This window comes from Octopus sinensis, linkage group LG7 (genome assembly GCF_006345805.1).
Source record: "Octopus sinensis linkage group LG7, ASM634580v1, whole genome shotgun sequence".
Classification (NCBI taxonomy): Eukaryota; Metazoa; Mollusca; class Cephalopoda; order Octopoda; family Octopodidae; genus Octopus; species Octopus sinensis.
Genome location: NC_043003.1, coordinates 38387567 through 38411120, shown reverse-complemented (window position 1 = coordinate 38411120; position 23554 = coordinate 38387567). Strand labels below are relative to the sequence as shown.

The following is a 23554-nucleotide window of genomic DNA, read 5'->3' as shown; positions in this document are numbered from 1 at the left end:
TAAAAAAAGAAAAAAAGTACTGGGGTTAATTCATTCAACTAAAAATTCTTCAAGGTGGTGCCCCAGCATGGCCGCAATCTAATGACTGAAATAAGTATAGGATAAAAGCATTCATAACTTTCCCATTTATAAAATCTATCCACTGCACTGTTCTACAGGCTTGATTCATTTTATACTACGCTGACGATGTTAAACAGATTGAAACAGTTCTATAGCTGTTCCTTGCTTTCCAACAAAGAGCAGGCTTTTCTTTCACTACACAAACAAATGTTATAGACATATTCATTAAAACAAAAAAGGAAAAAACAATTGTGCTAGTCTTGAGGAGTGATTCTGGCTTTGACCTTGTAGTTTAGTTGTGGTGCGAGTAGTAGCAATAGGCGGCGAGCTGGCAGAATCGTTAGCACGTCAGGTGAAATGCTTAGCAGTATTTCGCTTGCTGCTACATTCTGAGTTCAAATTCCGCCGAGGTCGACTTTGCCTTTCATCCTTTCGGGGTCGATTAATTAAGTACCAGTTACGCACTGGGTCGATATAATCGACTTAATCCGTTTGCATGTCCTTGTTTGTCCTCTCTGTGTTTAGCTCCTAGAGAGTAGTAAAAAACTAAGTATTTCGTCTGCTGCTACGTTCTGAGTTCAAATTCCGCCGAGGTCGACTTTGCCTTTCATCCTTTCGGGGTCGATTAAATAAGTACCAGTTACGCACTGGGTCGATATAATCGACTTAATCCGTTTGCATGTCCTTGTTTGTCCTCTCTGTGTTTAGCTCCTAGAGAGTAGTAAAGAAATAAGTATTTCGTCTGCTGCTATGTTCTGAGTTCAAATTCCGCCGAGGTCGACTTTGCCTTTCATCCTTTCGGGGTCGATTAAATAAGTACCAGTTACACACTGGGGTCGATATAATCGACTTAGTCCCTTTGTCTGTCCTTGTTTGTCCTCTCTGTGTTTAGCTCCTAGAGGGTAGTAAAGAAATAAGTATTTCGTCTGCTGCTACGTTCTGAGTTCAAATTCCGCCGAGGTCGACTTTGCCTTTCATCCTTTCGGGGTCGATTAAATAAGCACCAGTTACACACTGGGGTCGATATAATCGACTTAGTCCCTTTGTCTGTCCTTGTTTGTCTCCTCTATGTTTAGCCCCTTGTGGGCAATAAAGAATTAAATAGAGCATGATGGCACTGATGATGACGAGTCAGTTGGAATTCGGAGGAACTGAGGAATGTGAAAGTTAGAGAGATTAATTAAATTCAGGAAATTTCAGAAGGCGGCGAGCTGACAGAATCGTTAGCATGCTGGGTAAAATGCTTAGCGGCATTTCGTCCGTCTTCAAATTCTCAGTTCGAATTCCGCTGAGGTCATCTTTGCCTTTCATCCTTTAGGGTCGATAAAATAAGTACCAGTCGAGCACTGGGGTCGATATAATTGACTTAACCACCCCCTTAAATGCTGGCCTAGTGCCAAAATTTGAAGCCAATTTTATGAAATTATCTCCCCTTCTTTTTGGAAGCCGGTCATAACTGTCACTTTTTTTTTTTTTTACTTCCAACCAAAAGGAAAATTAAAAATAATGAACTTTTTAGTGCAGTATTCGATATTCGGCACATCAAACCTTTTTGCTTTGATGGGCAAATAACGATAGTCATTTAAATAAATAGGTGTGTTGTTATTTAATCCCACGTCAGCCTCGATGGATCATGATCTTTGAGCAAAGGTGTTCCAGCCATAACCAACTATTCCAGTCCGTGTCTTTTTTTCTTTTCTAAGACGCTAAAGTGTAATTTTAAGAGAGATTTGATTACTATTTCTAGCAACTTAACCGTCTCTGAAAAGTTTTTTCATTGGTTCAATGACATGCGAGTTATAATGGCACGAGTTATGATGGTTTACGTCAGCCAGGAGCAAAAGCAGTAGAAAGTAAAGCTACGTAGACGTATAGCTTGCGGAAAGCAACGGAAAAGAGCGGAAATAACCGATCAATGTCACTTGTTGCCGAGCAATGTTTTGTTTATATGATGGCGGGTATATGTTCAGTCTTTTATGAACATATATCCAATTCATCATATATTTTAATTATTTAACAATCAATCGGATTGCTTTTTTTTTTCTAATTAGAAAGTGATACAGCGAATAAGGTTTCATTGTAAAATCAACGGTATGTTTATTCGAAGTAATATGTTTTTTTATTATATTTTATCAGCTCGGTCCTTAGCAACTACGTAAAAGTTTACGAAGTCGAGGTACTAGAATCCTGCGTAACTAATTATACATTGTATAAATTATTGTAATAATTTGTTTAATATATAATTATTTAATATAACCAAAAAAGAACGTTAAATAATTACTAAAATTAAATAACATAAAGCCGATAAAAAAAAAATATTTACATATTGTTATTATTGTCTACTCTCACAGGGTGACAGGCTGGCATAATTGTTAGCACGCCGGGCAATATGCTAAGCGGCATTTTGTACATCTTTACGTTTTGCGTTCAAATTTCGCCGAAGTCAACCTTACCTTTCATCCTTTTTCCGGGTCTATAAAATAAGTGACAGTTGAACACTGAGTCGATACAATCGACTGACTCACTCCACCGATAATGCTGGTCTTGTGCCAAAATTTGAAATCATTATTATCTAGTCTGAAAGGGTGGCGAACTAGTAGAATCTTTAGCAGTATTTTGTCCGTCTTTACGTTTAGAGTTCAAATTTCGTCGAGGTTGACTTCACCTTTTGTCCTTTTCAGGGTTGATAAAATGGCTCCAGTTAAACACATAGGTCCCGAACAGTGCACACTCGTTAGGGTTAGTTTTTAGAGTTTCGGTTAGTTTTAGGGTTTGGGTTACCTCACCTTTATATCGTACCGTAGATGCGTCGGGACCTCTGTATTTAAGAAGTACTGATAAAATAAGTACCAGTCTAACACCGGCGTCTATGCAATCGACGCCCTATTTAGAAACATACTTATGCTGAGGTTCTAAGCTAGAATTCTAAGTGAGGTGGTTTCAAATCTCAGCAGGAGCCTTGCCACATATACAAGAAAAACATTAACTATGTTGAGATCAACGGTTTCAGAGGGCTTGCAAAAGCAGTTGGTGCATCTTCCTCCAGCTGAAATCATCAACAACAAAAAAAAATATAAATAAATAAAAAATGCATTTATAAATTTATGTGTTGTTTGTTTGAAAAATCTGTGTATTTCTTTAAATGTTAATCAGAAAATTGTTTATTTTTCTTGCCTATTAAAGATGTCCACACCTCAACCTCTAAAAAGAACATTCCATAACAGCAATAAAGATGATGAATTCATTCTTGACTGCAAAGCTGCCTACCTTTCAGTGTTTAAGTCAATTAAAGATTCCATAAACAGCTTGGATGATCTGGTTTTAGGTAAGATTAAAATGTTTCTATTCTTTGATAGTGTTGATATTATCTAAGTGGCTAAGGCGGTGAACTGGCAGAATCATTAGAATACTGGAGAAAATGCTTAGTGGCATTTCATCCATCCTTTGCATTCTGAGTTTAAATTCCACTAAAGTTGACTTCACTTTTCATCTTTCAGGGTCATTAAAGCAAGTACCAGTTGAGTACTGGAGTAGATATAATCAACTATCCACCTTTCCTAAAATTTCAGGCTTTGTGCCTATAGCAGAATGGATTATCTTAGTAGTATAACCTTATTATCAAGAATTTCTTGACATCTAGAAATTGTGTGTGTATGTAAGTTTGTGTGCATATGCATATTTATATACATATGTATATGTGTTGTGTGTGTGTGTTTATAACTGTATATATAGATAGATATATATGTGTATGTTGTATATGTGTGTGTCATGTGTATGTGTGTGTGTGTGTGTGTGTGTGTGTGTGTGTGTATATATATATATATATATATATAGTTAGCAACTTCAGGATCAGTGCTCAATGGCTGCCCAGAAGACAACCAGTGTGGAAAAGAAATGTCTGGAAGCTTAAAGATCCTCTGAATGGACAGATTTAGAGATGTATTACTTGAAGCTTTTGACAAAAAGGAGGAGGATATAGCCTCACATAATGTGGAGGAAAACTGAAGGTTCCTATGAGACAACCTGTTGAGGGCTGGTGCAAAGTCCCCTCTTGACCTAAGGTGACATGGTGGTGGAACAATGTAATTGACAGGATCATTAGAGAAAAGAAACAGTCCTGGACTGGAAGTGTGGTGGTAGCAGGGAATTGTATCAGATCACCAGAAGGGAAGCTAGGAGGCAGGTTTACTTAACTAGAGGGAAAGCAGATAAGAAGAAATTTGCCAATGTTCTGCATCATGAGGACTAGAGACTTGAAGTGTTTTGAATTGCAAGACAGTGCATGAGAGAAAATCACAATGTCATAGGAGAGAAATGTGTCCACATGGATGATGGCTCACTTGCATTTAATGAGGCTGCATAGAGAGAGACTTGAAGACGCCACTATGAAAGGTTTCTAAATGAAGAGAATGAATGGGAGAAAGAGAGTCTGCCAAACGTTGACCCAACAGAGGGACCAGCTATCCGAATTGACAGTACCTTGGTAGATTTAGCAATTAAGGGTATGAAAATAGGGAAAGCCCCTGGCCCATCAGGAATCACTGGTGAGATGCTTAAATATCTTTCAGTGTAGGCTATAGTCTAGCCATCTGTATTGTTAACCAGGTGATACACAAAGGAGTCATAACCAATGACTGATGTAGTAGCACCATAGTCAATGCCTTAGATAGAAATAATTGCAGAGGTATCAAATTGTTGGATCAGGTAATAAAAGTCACAGAGAGGGTCATAGTCCAACTAATTAGAGAGAGAATTAGTTTAGATGAGATGCAGTTTGGGTTTGTCCCAGGGAGAAGCACCACTGATGCTATATTTCTGGTAAGACAGCCGCAGGAGAAATTCCTAGCCAAAGATAAACCTCTGTACTTGGCTTATGTTGACATGGAGAAGGCCCTTGACAGGGTCCTCTGATCCCTTATCTGGTGGTCTGTGCTGAAATAATGGAGAGATGAATGGTTGGTGAGAGCTGTACAAGCCATGTACATAGATACTGTCGGTAAGGTGAGGGTTGGCAACGAGTATAGCAAAGAATTCTGGGTAGAAGTAGGGGTCCACCAAGGATCAGTCCTCAGACCCCTCTTGTTTATCATAGTCCTCCAGGCAATAATAGAAGAATTCAAGACAGGCTACCTCTAGGAGCTCCTCTGTGCTGATAACCTTGCTCTAATAGCTGAGTCACTTCCACAACTAGAGAGTAAGTTTCAAGTGTGGAAGCAAGGTCTAGCATTGAAGGGCCTTAGAGTTAACCTAGCCAGAACCAAAGCCTTAGTAGGTAGAAACTCCATAAGATATACCTGGTGTAAGCTATGGACACATAAGAGTTGCAGCAATATCAAAGGAAGGTTATCTGGGATGAGTTTTTGTGTATGGCAGGTGCACTGGGGCAATAAACACCAAAGATGTACAGAAAACAGATTCCATCACATGCCAGAGGGAAAAACTAGAAGCAGTTGATAGCTTCCGTTACCTAGATGACAAAGTCATTAGCGGGGATGATGCTCTGAAAGTGTAGTTGCTAGAATAAGAATAGCCTGGGAAAAGTTCAGAGAGCTCCTGCCTCTGCTGGTAACAAAGGGCCTCTTGCTCAGAGTGAAAGAGTGAAAGGTAGATTGTATGATGCCTGTGTGCAAACAGCCATGCTACACAGCAGTGAAACATGGGCTGTGACTGCTGAGGACATGCATAGGCTTGAAAGAAAAGGAGCTAGCATGTTCCACTGGATGTGCAATTTCAGTGTGCATACATGACAGAGATTAAGCACCTGAGAGAAAAGTTGGACATAAGAGGCATCAGATGTGGCGTGCAAGAGAGATGACTGTGCTAGTATGGTCATGGTCATGTGATGTGTATGGATGAAGACAGCTGTGTAAAGAAGTGTCACACCCTAACAGTGGAGAAAACCTGAGGAAGAGGTAGACTCATAAAGACATGGGATGAGGTGGTGAAGCATGCTCTTTGAACGTTGGGCCTCACAGAGACAATGACAAGCAACCAAGACCTTTAGAGATATCTATACTTGAGAAAACCCAGCAAGCTAAGTGAGATTGTAGTTGTAGCCAATGCCAACGTCACATAACTGGCCTGTTTAAAAGCATCCTTCAATCATTGAGCAATATGCCATGCTTGTGAAGACCTGTTGAACTGAGAGAAATCATAGTCATGGCTGATGCCAGTGCCACCTGACTGGCACATAAAAAGCACCATTCAAGTGTTACTGATACTAGTGATGCCTGACTGGTATCTAAAATGCACCATTCAAGTGTGGCCGATGCCAGTGCTGCCTGACTGGTACTTGTGCCAGTAGCATGAAAAAGGCACCATTTGAGCATGGCCAATGCCAGTGCTGCCTGACTGGTTTCTGTGCCGGTGGCACATAAAAGCATCCACTTACACTCTCAGAGCAGTTGGTGTTAGGAAGGGCTTCCAACTCTATAAACCTTACAAAATCAGATTGGAGCCTGGTGCAGCTTTCCAACTTGCCAGTTCTCAGTCAAACTGTCCAACCCATGCCAGCAAGGAAAGCAGACGTTTGATGATGATGATGATGATGATGATATATCAGATCGTTAAGAATGAAATGATGAGCTGAAAACTGTAGTGGAAGCGGATACATCCCAAACTATGTGTGAGTTAGCAGCAAGGTTGGATGTTTCGATTCCAACTGTATTGGACCATCTGAAACAAATAGGCAAGGTAAATAAACTGGACAAGTGGGTACCACACAAACTGAATGAGCATAACATGACACATTGTCTTGAAACTTGCTATTCTTTGCTGTTACGGCATAAAAGCGAACAATTTTTGCATTGTATTGTTACATGTAACAAAAAATAGATTCTTTTCAACAATAGCAAGCGTTCTGCGTGGTGGTTGGATAGGGACGAAGTGCCAAAACACAATCCAAAAAAGAATATTCACCAAAAAAAGCTAATGGTGTCTGTTTGGTGGACCAGCACTGGTGTCATCCACTACAGCTTCATGAGACCTGGTAAGTCAATTACAGCAGTTAGATGAAATGATGAGTAACTTGCAATTAAACAACCAAGATTGGTCAATAGAGATGGGCCAGTTGTCTTGCAAGACAATGCTCGACCACATGTTGCACGAAGAACGCTACTCAAGTTACAGGAATTGAACTTGGAGGTAATCTGTCATCCACCATATTCACCAGATCTTGTCCCAAATGACTATCATGTTTTCCAGGCATTAGACAAGTTTTTGCAAAGAAAAAATTCCAAATCTGAAGAAGATGCAAAAACAGCCTTTCGTGATTTCATCACCTCTTGCTCTCCAGAATTCTTTGCCACTGGCATAAATAAGCTACCAATAAAATGGCAAAATTGTGTTGATAATTTAGGTGCTTACTTTGATTAACTGCATTGCTTTTTGTTGAGATTAAAATTTTGTTGAAAGTAAAATAAACTTTCATTTCAAAATCTACAGAAAATAAAGAGTTTGTGAATGCAGGGAGGCTGTGAGGACAGCTTAAAGAATTGGACAAATACCCTTTAGAAGATGGGAAAAAGTGGCCAGTGCATTCTCCATAGGGAATCAAAAGAGGTTTGATTCCCTGTGGAAGTTGTGCTGGCCACTTTCTTCCATCTTCTACATATGTGTGTGTGCGTATACATGTGTAAAGCAGTGAGATATGGGCCTTGAATGCAGAGGACTTGTGCAGCATTTGAATTTTTGCTATATGAAACTAAATAAACAACAAAACTAGTTAAATTTAAACATCAAACCATTGGTTAAAAGAGGCTGAGTTCACTTAATCCTCAAAAACTAACAAAAAAAAAAGAAAAGAAGTTTTAGAGAAAAATAAGGGTAACAATATCCAAATAATAATTTCTTTTTCTTTTCATTTTGTTCTAATCTTTGAAGAATCAATATGTTTTCCCAAGTTTATTTGATATTGGCAGCTCCTATAATGTCTCTGCATAATTATAAGTAGTTAGAATGACTGCATACTATTGTAAATTAAAGTGATCAGGAGAGGAATATAGAATAAAAGAAAATTATTACCATGTTTAATTATTAATAATTTCAATGTTGATGAACTTTTTGATGTGCTTTCTAGGCAGAGAAAAAGATACACTACATGAGGTGTTCATTAAAGATTTCCCCTAACCCACTTCCCAAGGACTGGGATAAATGAAACCTGGCATAATTATTATCTATTATCTATTGCGTCTCTTGCTCTCTCTGCCATTCCCTGTACATCGGACAAACGGGACGCCGCTTGGCTGACCAGTTCGCGGAACACCTTCGTGACATCCGCCTTGCGAACGACACACTGGTCTCACGCCATTTCCGCTCCACCGGTCACTCCTTGCAACACCTGTCTGTGTTCAGTTTGTCCTTACACAGAGGCCATCCGGATTCCCGCTTGCGCCGTGAACAGGAATTAATCTTCTCTCTTTGCTCTTATACGCCATTTGGTCTCAACTCTCCCCCCCTCTCCCCCCTCCTCATCTAACCTCCCCCCGACCCCTACTTCTCTTCAGTCCTTCATCCTTTCACCCCTACTCCTCTTCCCTTCCCTCTTTCTCCCTCCCTTCTTCTTCCCCTTCCCTCTTTCTCTCTGCTCCCTCACTCCCTTTCTCTCTCTCTCCCCCTCTCCCTCTCTCCTCCCTCCTCCTCTCCTCTCCTTCCTTCTCCCCCTTCCCCTTCCCCCTCCTCTTCTCCCCTTTCCTTCTCCCCTCCTCTCCCCTTTCTTTCTCCCCCACCCCTCCCCTCTCCCCCTTACCTCCCCCTCTTCCCTCATCTCTCTACACTACACCATACGACTTTACACATCACATCATATATACATACACACGTCCAGACCTCTCATACGCACTAATACTCTCTCATACACACACACACACTCTTCTCACACACACACACACACACTCTTATGTTGGAGCGAGGTCATTCAACCCTATTATCTCCCCTAATCTCCCCTAATTTCGCTCTTGCGTCTCATGTTTGATCTTTGACTTCTGGCCAAAATCAGATCGCCATGTTGATTCGTTAGCCTCTGCACGCATATTTTTTTCTCTTCTTCTTTCTGTGTTTTTTCTCTGTGTATCTTTCTGTTGAAGAGCGTAGGCTCGAAACGTTAAAGACTTGTTTTATTTATATTTCCTGAGCGCCATACTAATACAATTGTTTGTTTGTATTCCACCTGCCTTCGTCTTTTGTTTATTTCCGTAAACCTGCCTTTGTCTATTTTCATAAAGCTTCCCATAATTATTATTCCTTCTCTATATAGCTACCACCAATGGTGACACACTTCTCCCATCGTTTAATGCAGCTGTGAAGATCTCGTCTGTAGAAGTCAGTAGGTTGCATCTGCAGCCAAGACTTTACCTCAGAAATAAGTTCATCATCATCCAAAAAGTACTTCTCCTTCAATAAATACTTCATGGTTGGAAAGAGGTGGAAGTCAGATGGTGCAAGGTTGAGATAGTAAGGGGGATGAGGAAGGAGTTCATAGCCGCAGGTGTGTACTTTCATCTGGGCAACATGTGCATTGTGAACTGGGGCATTGTCTTGGAGGAGACAGACTCCTTTGGTCAGCATGCCACGCCTCTCTGCTTTGATGGAATCCTGCAATTTCTGCAGCAGAGAAACAAAATATGCTCCGTTAATTGTGGTACCCTTTGCCAGAAAATCCATCACCACCACTCCACACTGTGAGCATGACCTTGCCTGCTGATGGTTGGACATGAGCCTTCTTTGGAGGTGGTGAGTTATCATTCTTCCATTGCTTCAACTGGATTTTAGTCTCAGGGTGCTAGCGTGGAAAACGGACGTTAAACGATGATGATGATGATGATGATCATAGTGTTGGACCCATGTTTCATCCTGTTTGATAAGTCTTCCCAAAAAGTCCTCCTTGTTTTCTTGGCACATTGTCAAAAGAGCCTTGGAGCAATTGTCAAAAGAGCCTTGGAGTCTTGGAGCAATTGACGCATTCCTGCTTCTGAAAAGGTGTGAGCATCCAAGGAATCCATTGTGCAGACAACTTTCGCATGTGCAAGTGGTCATGAATGATTTTTTTTCATGGACCCTACATACAGCTTTACTTCTTGGGCTAGTTGCCAAATAGTTAGGTGGTGATCCTCCAAAATAACAGCTTCCACTTTATGGACGGTTTTGTCATCAATGGCAGAATGTGGTTGTCCAGGAATAGGAGCAGTTTCCACCAATGTCCAACCATGTTTCAACTAGCAATGCCAATGCTTGACTATGTTGTATAATGGTGCATTGTCACCATAAACTTCTTTCATCTCATCAAAAGTCTCTTTTGATGTACAACCTTTCAAGTATAAGAACCTGATCACTGATCTACATTCAGCTGCCTCCATTATAACACTTTAGTCAACTTCAGCAGCTCTAAAAGACAAACAGATATTAGTGGAAAGCTGCAATTTACAATGTGACATGTAGAGACATGTATGATTATACCCATACAAGTTCCGTTTCCTGCAACAACCGGAAGTGGGTCAGAGGAAATCTTTAATGAACACCCCCTGTCAAATATTTCTAAAAGTTTTAATGATTAAAAAAAAATATTATTGCTTGAAAATTTGCTCTACCAATTATTGTCTTTGTGTTTTTAGTTCTTCAACAAACTGGTCGAAACCCCTCAAAAAAATCTCTCGAAAAATACAGAAAACAGGTAAAAGGTATGTTTTACTATAAAGGTATTGAGGGTAAGTAATAGATTATTAGATTTAATTCTTTGTGGCTTAATGTTCTGAACTTGAAGGTATGGTAGTGGAGTCTCAGAGTCAATCCCAAATTTCCTGGAAACTGTGCAGAAGCCTGTCATTGTTATCATTGTTGTAATTCTTCTTCTAACCGTGTAATTCTTCTTACCATGCTAGTATAGCTTGGATGGGAAATCGAATTTTGAGGCAAGATTTTACTGCCAGATGCTTTTCCCACACCCACACCTAGTTTGTTATGTAAGGTCTTCAAAACTCAGAGCAACTGGTCATAATGAGTGTTAGCAACAGCACTTACTGCCATTCAACCCTTATCAAAACAGAAAATCTTGGGTAACATTGTTTCATTTTCATATTTGGTTTGCAAGACTACTAATCTGAGCTCATATGTTGAAACAGGTTTTGTTGTATTTTGGGAGGGTCGTTATCCCAACAATATACACACACTGGTGCTATTTCACTTCTGTTGTTATTATTAGTCAGTCCATTAACATTTAACCAATTAGCTATTTAATTGTTTGATTAAGCAGTAAGCTAGGTTTAGACCTAAAGCAGACTTGGAATAGAGAGGATATGTCTTGAATATCAACAAAAGGACTTTGATAAACATAACTGTTTTTATTAAATGACCAAATGATTAATCAAGAAATTGATTAGTTGATTGGTTAATTGTTAATGAATTTAACACTAATTTGTTTCAAATTTTGGCACAAATCCAGCAATTTGGGAAGTGTTATTTGATTACATCAACTTCAGTACTTGACTGGTACTTTATTTTATTGACCCTGAAAGTATGAAAGGCAAAGTTAACTTCAGCAGTATTTGAACTCAGAATGTGATAACATGAAATACCACTAAGCATTTTGTATGACACAGTAACACTAATAATAATAATAATAATATAAGAAGTGCTGGTGCCATGTAAAAGGTACCTGTGCTGGCTCTATGTAAGAAAGCTCCCAATCTGGTATTGTGTAAAAGGGCACTCATGCTGGCTCCTCGTAAAAGAGCACCCATGCTGGTGTCACATAAAAAGCACCTGAGCTGGTGCCTTGTAAAAAGTATGTACTGCACTCTGTAAAATGGTTGGCATTAGGAAGAGCAGCAAGATGTAGAAACCTTGCCAAAACAGACAAAAGGACTTTGATAAACATGGCTGTTTAGTTGACTGACCAAATGATTAATCCTGAAATTGATTAGTCAATTGGTCAATTGTTAATGAATTTAATACTAATTTGTTTCACATTTTGTTGCAAAGCCAGCAATTTTATACATAATTCTATGTACTGTACATGCACCTTTGCTGAGTTGTAGTGCATCTGAGCACTATACACAATAATTACATTATTATTCATCATCATTATTATTATTATTACTACTATTATTATTATTATTATTATTATTATTATTATTATTATTATTATTATTATTGTGTGAGAGAGCAGTGCATGCCATCAAAGTGACACTGAGGTAAAATATATGAAGCCCAGTATACCCATCATGACTACCCGTCTGATAAGAGTACACCAGGCACATGCATCACAACCATATGTGTGCAACATGGTGATCTCATATCGAGATAAACAGCACATGAGCTTGCAGGTTGGGCCCAGTTAGAATTTTCTTCTAGTCGAGTAACCCGTCCCACTCAAAAGGTCACTGAATAAGTTATTTTATGAAACAAGCCTAAATTCGTGATTATTTTAGAATTTAATTGAAACTCATGAGGGGTGTATTTTGGTCAGAAATATAGTAACAAAAGGGTTAAGGATGTTGAACGAAACACCCATGTTTCCAGAGGTGAATTATTCAAACCTCAAGGAATCCCTCTCAACACATGGCTATGATACTCCCCCACTACTTCTGCTTATGATCAGAGATGCACATATCGTCAGCCACTAAGGAACATGCTCAACTGGTTATGGTCAAACAGCTGACATGCAAATCTGTGGTATTGAGCAGAATATTTGCTATAGCCCATCTTTTATACCAAGATAAAACAATGTACATGATAAACCATGAGAGCCACTGCCTGGTACTGCATCAGGGCATTTATTATTATTATTATTACTTTTTTTTTTCTTCTTTCAAATTTTCTTCCATTTCTTGCCGAGTGTCTTCCCGACTCCTAGGGCAAAGAAACTCATAGTGTATATTGGTAGGCCATTAAACCAAACTCAGTAGTTCGTTAATTTTTTTTTTTTAAAGTTAAATTAAAATGCATGAGCAGCAACAGTTCTCACATCGACAATGCTCTTCTCAATACGTGTGATGTACCAGTTAAGACAATCTTTTGCACTTCTTGCAGGGATGGTAAGCCAGGAATCATTCTCATATAATTTTCGGTTCCCTTCTTGATCATTCCTAGTGCTCCTACGATCACTGGTATTGTAAACGCCTTGAGATGCCACATTTTCTCAATTTCAATGAGTAGGTCATTATTATTATTATTATTATTATTATTATTATTATTATTATTATTATTATTATTATCATTATTATTATTATTATTATTATTATTATTATTATTATTATTATTATTTTATTATTATTATTATTATTATTATTATTATTATTATTATTATTATTATTACTACTACTACTACTATGATAACTGATGCTAGTGCAGCCCTCTGATATGCCAGCTCTTGACAAACCGTCCAGCCCATGCCATCATGGAAAATGGATGTTAAATGATGATGATGAAGAGAAGTAAAACAAAACCAGTGCTTATGTTTATTATTGTCTTAACAGCTCTCTCAAGATGCAACAACATGGTGTAACAATGATGACGACGATGATGATGATGATGACAGTGGTGGTGGTGGTGGTGGTGAAAATTTATTTATTTATTTATTTATTTTATGTTATAGCTTCTTTGAGCTTTGATGATTTCTGCAAGATATGCTCCGATGAACCTCAAACAACTACAAATGAAGTTCTCCAAGCATTCCGATGTCTTGACACAGATGGTGATGGCTACATCTCCTACACCAAACTGCTTAATCTTATGACAACAGTAAGTCTTTGAGTTATTGTTCTTATTTTGCAATCGGTTTTTTTCCCCCTTCTTTTATCTTTAACTTGTATAAGTCTTTGAATTGCGATCATGCTGGGGTTTAATTCAACAATTTGACCCCTGTACCATTTTTTTTTTAGTTATGGGGATGTAAACAAACCAACACTGGTTGTCAAGCAGTATGTGTGTATATGAGTGGGAAGGGAGCAGACACAGGCACAAAAATACATACACACACACACACACATGGCTTCAAGCTTTGGAGCTCAATGCAGCCCCCCTCCCACCCACTGTGGCTCACCAGATCCTGTGAAACCATCTAGCCCATGCCTGTATGGAAAAAAACATTAAATGATGAATATGATGATGATGATGATGATGATAATGATAATGATGACAATGCTTCTATGCAGTTTCCACCTACCAAATTCACTCACAAGGCATTGGTTTGACCCAGGGCTTTAACAGAAGACACTTGCACAAGGCGACATGCAGCAGGACTGAACTCATAACCACATGGTTACAAAGCAATCTTCTTAAGCAAATGGCCATGCTTGCATCTGGGATTAATTATATGATAGTCTTGGGTCATGCATTTAGGCACAACTGGGAAAACCATTCTTCTGTTGTATTGATTCAGTGGACAAATACATTGGAGTAGTGTCCCATCGTCTTCTCTAAACCGTCAAGAAGATTTGAACTCAAGATTACTGTCTAATGAAACACTCACCCATTTTACAGTGCTGCTGCTTACACTCTTAAAATATAAGGGAACCTCTGTTTTGTTGCTTGTTCTGTTAGAAATAGCAACCAAATCACCCTCAAATCACAGCTTACTGTCTTAAAGGAAAAAGAAAGAAACACTCCTTGTGTTCTTGTGATGTGTTCTTTAGCAAAAGCACTTCATTTTACACTGCTTCAGTCTACTCAACGGTAACTGAGGCAGTCAGGGATGATGGTGGTAGTAAGTGATGGGAAAGACAGTGGTGATGGTGGTGGAGGGGAAGGTGGCAAAGTCGAAAGTATTGACGGTGGTGGCGTCAGAAGTCTGTGAGTGGATTTGGTGACGGAAACTGAAAGAAGCCCGTTGTATATATGTATATATATATATGTATATGTGTGTATATGTTTGAATGTCTGTGTTTGTCCCCCTAACATCGCTTGACAACCAATGCTGGTGTGTTTACGTTCCCATAACTGAATGGTGTGTGTATGGCAGTTATGGTGGCGATGGTAGTGGTACTGGTGATGGTGATGGTTGAAAACAATCAACAGAAGGGGAGAGAGAGAGAGAGAGAGAGAGGGAGAGAAAGAAAGCGGTTAGACAGAAAAAAAAATTGTACTGACTCCTGAATGGGAAGACAAGAAATGTTGTCTATCATGCAGCTTTGTAATAAGTTCCAAGTTGACAAATTATATCATTGTTTTGATGTAAATTGTTCATTGCTTGAAAAATATTGGTCAAGTTTAATAAAATTTAATATAGGTGCAGGAGTGGCTGTGTGGTAAGTAGCTTGCTTACCAACCACATGGTTCCGGGTTCATTCCCACTGCGTGGCACCTTGGGCAAGTGTTTTCTACTATAGCCTCGGGCCGACCAAAGCCTTGTGAGTGGATTTGGTAGACGGAAACCGAAACAAGCCCGTCGTATATATTTCTATATTATAATTCTGAAATGCAAAAAGTTTGTTTGTTTGTCTGGTTTTGGCATTGAGAACCGGTTAAAGGCCACTAGATCCCGTCGGATTGACTCCAAAATTTACAGGGACATGTAAAATGAGGTGAGGATGCGAGTGGGCTAGGTTAGAAATCCTTATCTTAAAAGGTGTCGTTGCTAGGGCCAAAAACGCACTTTGACAAGTATACTCTCATTCTTTTATGTATCTGTCTTCCTCCATCACTCACTCTCTTTCCTCCCTTCCTTTCACTTTCTATATATAACGTCGTTTCACAGCGTTCTATATCTCCCCCCTCCCCGCCTTCGACAGCGCTTTCACACTCCCTCTCTCTCTACATCTGTCTGCATTCATAGAGAGAATTATCATCGCCACAACCACCACACAATCATGAGAACAAATATTATGAATCAGATATTTATTGGGTTAATTTATATATGTGTGTGTGTGTTCTATATATAAATATGTATATAATGTATATATACAAAGTTATTATTTCTGTATTTATGTATATTAAACTTTTTAATACTTTTTGATAGTTATATATATTTAAAAAAAACATGATATAAATTAATAATTTTAATTTTAATTTTAAATTTAAATAATTTAAATTTTTAAATTTTATATTTTATATATTTTGTATATTATATTTTTAGTTTTATGTTTTGGTTTGTTTTTCACTGTTTGATTTGCCTAATAGTGGTTTTATCTCTAATTTAATTTATATATATATATATATAATGCGTACACACACACACATAGATATATATAATGCGTATATATATATATATATATATATATATATAATTTGTATATATAATGCGTACACACACACACATAGATATATATAATGCGTATATATATATATATATATATATATATATATAATGTGTGCATTATGTGGTCGGTTGTGCTGAAAATATGCACACCTATGTTAAAAGTGCTGGTGAGTTTGCATGGCAAGTATTTTTTTCCTCAAATGCAAGGCGTGACCTCTAGGACAAAATTCATCATCTTATAAAATGTGGCCTGAGTAGACCCGAATGAAATCGGGTTATATTAACCAAAATGTGAAAAGAGGTCTAAATGGGGCTTGAAGGGGATTAAAATTTACAGGAGCAGGTGTTTAGGAATTCTCTAATACATGAAGCTAAAAAATTTGCGCCAGCCTTTAAATCGTCAATGTGTTGCCGTCCATGATGAAGAAGTTTTGAATGCTTGCCATGGTGAGTCTACTGTCGTGAGAAAGAATCACTTCAAAGCTTGGTGTTTAGGAATTTTCTTTTACATCAAGTTCAAAATTTTACGCCAGCCGTTAAACTGCCACTACGTTGCTGTCCGTCGTTAAGAAATGCCAGCCATGGTGACTCTACTATCCTCAGATTCTATCCCTTCAAACTTTGGTTTCCCATATTTTTTAAATTTTTATTCAGCTCGCAAGTTCGTCTGTCCCTTTTAAATGTTAGTCACTGCCTGATATTTATGATTGATCTTTCAAAATATTTTACTTTCTCAACTTACTCAAGGTCTTTTGTTGTTTATAAATGGGAGAGAGATAGATAGAGAAAGATAGAGAGTAAGAGAAAGCAAGAGAGAGTCCAAGAGAAAGGAAGAGTAAGAGAGTGGGAAAGTGAAAGAGAAAGGAGAGAGAAACAAAGAGGGAGAATGTGGTGATAAAAAACAGAAAGGAAGCAACAGAATGTAACAACCACACTCTTACCCGCGCATAGAGCGGGTCACCTTAAGCTAGTGTATATAGATATATGTATACGTGTGTATATGTTTGAATGTCTGTGTTTGTCCCCCTAACATCGCTTGACAACCAATGCTGGTGTGTTTATATTCCCGTAACTTAGCGGTTCGGCAAAAGAGACTGATAGAATAAGTACTTACAAAGAATAAGTCCTGGGGTCGATTTGCTCGACTAAAGGCGGTGCTCCAGCATGGCCGCAGTCAAATGACTGAAACAAGTAAAAGAGTAAAAGAGTATGTACTCTTTGACATGAAATGTCATTGTTGGGCACAAGACCCAGTGAAGAGCCCTCCACAGGAGCTAGCTTAAGAGCCACCCTATCAGGTGGCTTTCAAGCAAGTATTTATAAGTGATGATACAGTAAGGATATACAATATGTATATAGGTAAAGTCATAGCTATATGCTTAACAAGTTTTGCATCACAGACCTTCTCCAAGTTTGATTCCTCTGCTGGGTCTTCTACTTTAGGCTCAGGTTGACTGAAACTTTGTGAATGAAATTTGGAACATAGAAATTGTTCAGAAGTCTATCAGATGGACTGTACATTCTCTTGGGAGGGATGGGGTAGATGTAATGTGATGCCCAGTTTAACATGACCACCTGGCCCTTGGGTACTTTTTTGTGGAGTTCACTCTGTGGAATGATAATAACCCTTGTTCCTTCCTTCACCAGTCTTTGAAGCCATATAGTAAATCTCATGGATGGATGTAGCCCTTCATTCTGTTACTAAACCATTACAAAAAAATATGTATCTTCATGTTATTTTTATTTTATATAGTTATGCTTTTGGTTGTTTGTGTATGTGTGTGGACATGTTTATTTGCTTCTGTGTGTGCATGTGTTTGCATGTCAGTGTATGCATGTGTGTGCATGCACATATATGCATGTCTGCATACACACATGCACATATATGCATACACACATACACGTGTGTGTGTGTGTATTCATTTATGTCACTTGATTAATTTAATTTCAAAATATATTTTTGCCAGAAAGGAGAGAAAATGTCTTCTGCTGATGCCAAAATACTGATGGAAGAACTCAATATTGATAGTAATGGAATGATAGACTATAAAAAGGTAAGCATTTTTTCCCCCTCTCTGTTTTGAAGTATTCATAGACCAAATAATGAGTGACCCTGAAAAATTACACTGGGTAACATTTTTGTAAAAAAGTTTAGTTGCCTTGTTTCTATAATTAATTCTATCTAATTTGATGCTGCTGGGTTCTGAAATGCCCTCAGAAATTAAACAGGAATTCATTTTTTTACTAAAAATGTCAATTTTGTCATTAAATGCCAAACTGAAATAAGAAGCTAACACAAACCAAATAGTACTTTTTATTGTTTAACAAATATATTACACAAATGTTTAATTACACATCTTAGAATAGATATTTCTGTCAAACTGGAGTTTCAGGTACTCAAGGAATGAACATTCTCTTTGCTGCTTTATGTGAATAAATTTTTATCATGGCAATGGTGAACTTCAGCTGACAGCATCACGTTGATACCTAGTCTCCATGTTCTCAATGTCTTGGTTGAATCTTTCTCCTTGCTCATCACATATTGCCTTATGATTTTCAAGGAAGTAGTCCAGATGACTCACCAATGGAGAAGTTCTTAAGCAGATAAGGCCGAAAATGCCACTAGAAGCTAGGATCACCAAGCATAGATTGGCATATTTCGGTCATATTATGTGGAGAAAATCCCTGGAGAAGGACATCATGCTCAGAATGGTCAGTGGCAAGAGAGGAAGAGGCCGACCAAGAACCTGCTGGCTTGACACCATCGAGAGTGATACTGGAATGGACATAGCCAATGTGAAAGAAGCGGCCCAGGATAGAACTGACTGGAGGACACTGATCCAATGAGTGACCGAGAGTCGACTTCGACTGAGCAGATAGAGAGAGTCCAGGTGACTGTGCAGGAAATGCACATTTACACTCATGTTGCAGCCTGGTGCTTGAAAACTGGTTAAAAGGATCTGCACAAGATCTTCATAATTTGATGACTTCCTGTTTCCCAGGAAATCAGACACAACTGCAGCAAAAGCATCCGATGATTCTTTTTCAATGCCAAACATGGTCTCCCAAAAGAGCTCGTCCTGAAATAGCCACCAATTATGTGGCCCATCAAACACACCAACCTTAATTTTCTCACAAGACAAAACTGGAAACTTTCTGCTTAAGCATTTGAAGCAGTCACTGTTTCAGTGTTTCAACACATGTTTTGCACACTATATGGGGCACCCAGGCTTTGTCTTGTCACCCAGTTTCATGCTGAAGTAAATAAGGAAGTAAAGTAAGCTCTCTTCACAAAATCTGTGAGTTTATTTCACTGCCTAATCCAAAAATAAGCAGAAGACATCAGGGTTGTTCTTACATTCTCTTCTCTCACAACTGGCTATATTTCTGAAACACAAAACATATTGAAGCCAGTTGTCACCTGGGAAAAGTACTTTCAGAATAGTCAACAACTATAAAGTAAGCACATGCAAATTTGTGATGACAATGTTTCATAAAAAGCATACACTCCATGAAGTTCTTTTTACAGTCTTTTGACCATGCTTGACGAAAAGTGACCCTGACCCATATGAACTCACAATTAAAACATTAAGGACACATTCAAAATACCAATTTTCTTGAGAAATGATTTAAAAGTTCAACAAAACATGTCTTGTCTAGTTTGCAATGATAGTCACACTAAATTAAACAGAGCATGCCCATATCTGCAGATAAATTCTGCAAATATGAGACATGTATGCTGTTTCTTAATATCTAATTGTATAAAGAACATTTCTATCATCATTGTGACATTTAAAAGTGCTTAGACTGAAAATAGTGAAAGTCGCTCAAGTTTGATGCTTATCATTTACTGAAGGTACTTAAATCATGACTTTTGTTTTCACTTTTGTTCTTGTATTTACTTTAAATGACATTGCAAAACTATATTTTTCTGAATAATTTCTATATATGGGTTCGCATTTGATGAAGTCAAATCTATCCTTAGAAATGGTGACAATACCAGAAATGTTGAAAAATGGACATCTAAGTTTGTGGAAAATCTTAACGTGACAGAGCAAAATGAATTTCATTTTTGAAATCAGCACTCCAGAATTAGTAGGAAACATCTCCAGCATCAGACAGCAAAAACCCTGTTCTCCAGTGTTATATTATGCACCATTGCTGTGTTGTATTGTTAGCAAAGAACTCTGAGGGGATCAATACACCTTAGTATTATTAGGTACCACGAGGAATTACACTGATACAGCTATAAGAAACAGAACTACTATAATAATACAGTTTTAATTTACTGACTTTTAACCTTGTATTTAGTGATGAAATGTTAAATATTTACATTTACACTATATTTCATTTGGTTTCATTTGTCTCTCATCATTAGCAGGTTTGTATTTATGTCTGTATGCATATACATTAATCCCTCAACTATTGTGGGTGTTATGTTCCAAAACGTCCCACAGAAATAATTAAAATCTAAAAAAATATAAATACCCATCAGCCAAAGAAAACTAGATAGACTTAGGAGTCCACGATATAAATGTACATACATTAGCCAGAAAAATCTGAGATGTACTGAGTGTGCGATAGGTGAACTGCGATGTACTTAGTGTGCAATAGGTGAACTGCGATATGGCAAGGGATTACTGTGTGTGTGTGTATATAATATATATATATATATATATATATATATATATATATAAATATACATATACAGATGTGTATGTATGTATGTCATCATCATCATCATCGTCATTATTTAACATCCATTTTCCATGCTTGCATGGGTTAGACGGTTTGACTGGAGCTGGTAAAACAGAGAGCTGCACTAGGCTTCAGTCATCTGTTTTGGCTTTGGTTTCTATATCTGGATGCCCTTCCTAATGCCAACCACTTTACAGAGTATACTGGGTGTCTTCTACATGTCACTGGCATGGGTACCCTTTTACATGTCACTAACATGTGTCTTTTACATGTCACCTGCATATATATATATATATATTAATATATATATAATATATATAATATATATAATATATTTATTAGTGAATTGAAGAAATGGAGTTGAACGAAGATTGAACAGAATTCCTTTTATTGCATTCTACACATGTAGAATGCAATAAAAGGAATTCTGTTCAATCTTCGTTCAACTCCATTTCTTCAATCACTAATAATATTAAAATTCAATTATCCGCACCAACGCACGGTTGCAACACCAAAAGGTTTTATCTCCAACCGTGCTTTCTTCTGCTGTGATTTTTGCTACCAAGGTATCGGTTAAACTTTTGATTAATCTGCAACAAGATTATTCATCTTTCTATTTTACCAAACACATACCGCTTCGCCAAGAAACTATATATATATCATCATCATCATCATCATCATTTAGCGTCCGTTTTCCATGCTAGCATGGGTTGGACGGTTCAACTGGGGTCTGGGGAGCCCGAAGGCTGCACCAGGCCAGTCAGATCTGGCAGTGTTTCTACAGCTGGATGCCCTTCCTAACGCCAACCACTCCGAGAGTGTAGTGGGTGATTTTATGTGCCACCGACACAGGTGCCAGACGAGGCTGGCGAACGGCCACGCTCGATGGTTTTTTATGTGCCACCAACACAGGTGCCAGACGAGGCTGGCAGACGGCCACGCTCGGATGGTGTTTTTATGTGCCACCGACACAGGTGCCAGATGAGGCTGGCAGGTGCCAGACGAGGCTGGCAGACGGCCACGCTCGGATGGTGTTTTTATGTGCCACGACACAGGTGCCAGATGAGGCTGGCGGACGGCCACGATCGGATGGTGTTTGTTACGTCCCCAAAGCACGGAGGCCAGTCTATGCGGTACTGGCTACGGCCACGTTCGGATGATTTTCTTGTGTGCCACCGGCACTGGTACCACAAAGATACAAATTCCATTTATGCTCATCTATTTTGATTTGTTTTGATTTGATTTGATTTTCACTTGCCTCAACAGGTCTTCACAAGTGTCACAAGAAGGAAGGTATGCACAGGTGGACTGTCTACGTCGCCGGGTCTTCGGATGGTGTCTTTATGTGCCACCGACACAGGTGCCAGATGTGGCTGGCGAACGGCACGATCGGATGGTTTTCTTGTGTGCCACCGGTACTGGAACCACAAAGATACAAATTCCATTGATGTTCATCTATTTTGATTTGGTTTGATTTTCACTTGCCTCAACAGGTCTTCACAAGTGTCACGCGTGTCACACACTTGCCTCACAGGTCTCCACAAGTGTCCACACACTGCCTCTGCCTCACAGGTCTTCACAAGTGTCACACACTTGCCTCTGCCTCAACAGGTCTTCACAAGTGTCATAAGAGGGAAGGTATGCACAGGTGGACTGACTACGTCGCCGGGTCTTTGGATGGTGTTTTTATGTGCCACCGACACAGGTGCCAGGTGAGGCTGGCGAACGGCCACGATCAGATGGTGTTTGTTGTGCCCACAGCACGGAGGCCAGTCGATGCGGTACCAGCTACGGCCACTTCGGATGGTTTTCTTGTGTGCCACCGGTACTGGAACCACAAAGATACAAATTCCATTGATATTCATCTATTTTGATTTGGTTTGATTTTCACTTGCCTCAACAGGTCTTCACAAGTGTCACACACTTGCCTCAACAGGTCTTCACAAGTGTCATAAGAGGGAAGATATGCACAGGTGGACTGACTACGTCGCCGGGTCTTCGGATGGTGTCTTTATGTGCCACCGGCACAGGTGCCAGATGAGGCTGGCGAACGGCCACGATCGGATGGTGTTTGTTGTGCCCACAGCACGGAGGCCAGTCGATGCGGTACTGGTTACGGCCACGTTTGGGTGTTTTCTTGTGTGCCACCGGCACTGGTACCACAAAGAATACAATTCCACTGATGTTCATCTATTTTGATTTGTTTTGATTTGATTTGATTTTCACTTGCCTCAACAGGTCTTCATAGTGTCACAAGAAGGAAGGTATGCACAGGACTGACTACTACGTCCCAGGTCGGGGCCACGGGTTATGGCCTGACTAGTCTTGCCGGGTCTTCTCATGCACAGCATACTTCCATTGGTCTCGGTCTCTAGACATTTCCTTAGTGAGACCTAAAGTTCGAAGGTCGTGCTTCACCACCTCGTCCCAGGTTTTCCTGGTCTACCTCTTCCACAGGTTCCCTCCACTGCTAGGGTGTAGCACTTTTGCACACAACTATCTTCAGCCTTTCTTGTCACATGACCATACCAGCGCAGCCGTCTCTCTTGCACGCCACAACTGACGCTTCTTAGGTTCAGCTTTTCTCTCTCAGGAACTTACACTCTG

At 39.1% G+C, this 23554-nt stretch overlaps 1 protein-coding gene across 3 annotated transcripts in view; it reads left to right on the top strand.

Annotated features, from left to right (window-relative positions):
* The first annotated feature begins 1877 nt into the window (after positions 1 to 1877).
* The window catches only part of LOC115214303 (EF-hand calcium-binding domain-containing protein 7-like), a 63630-nt gene continuing 41953 nt past the window's right edge, over positions 1878 to 23554 (top strand). For 2 of the 3 annotated variants that reach the window (XM_036504711.1, XM_036504709.1), the window contains exons 1-5: positions 1879 to 2151; positions 3244 to 3385; positions 10668 to 10733; positions 13649 to 13794; positions 18217 to 18303. In XM_036504711.1, coding sequence (XP_036360604.1) covers positions 3244 to 3385; positions 10668 to 10733; positions 13649 to 13794; positions 18217 to 18303 — 441 coding nt within the window. In that variant the 5' untranslated portion in view covers positions 1879 to 2151. Of the gene's footprint in view, positions 2152 to 3243; positions 3386 to 10667; positions 10734 to 13648; positions 13795 to 18216; positions 18304 to 23554 lie in introns of all 3 variants that reach the window. The other variant, XM_036504710.1, reaches the window with a different exon arrangement.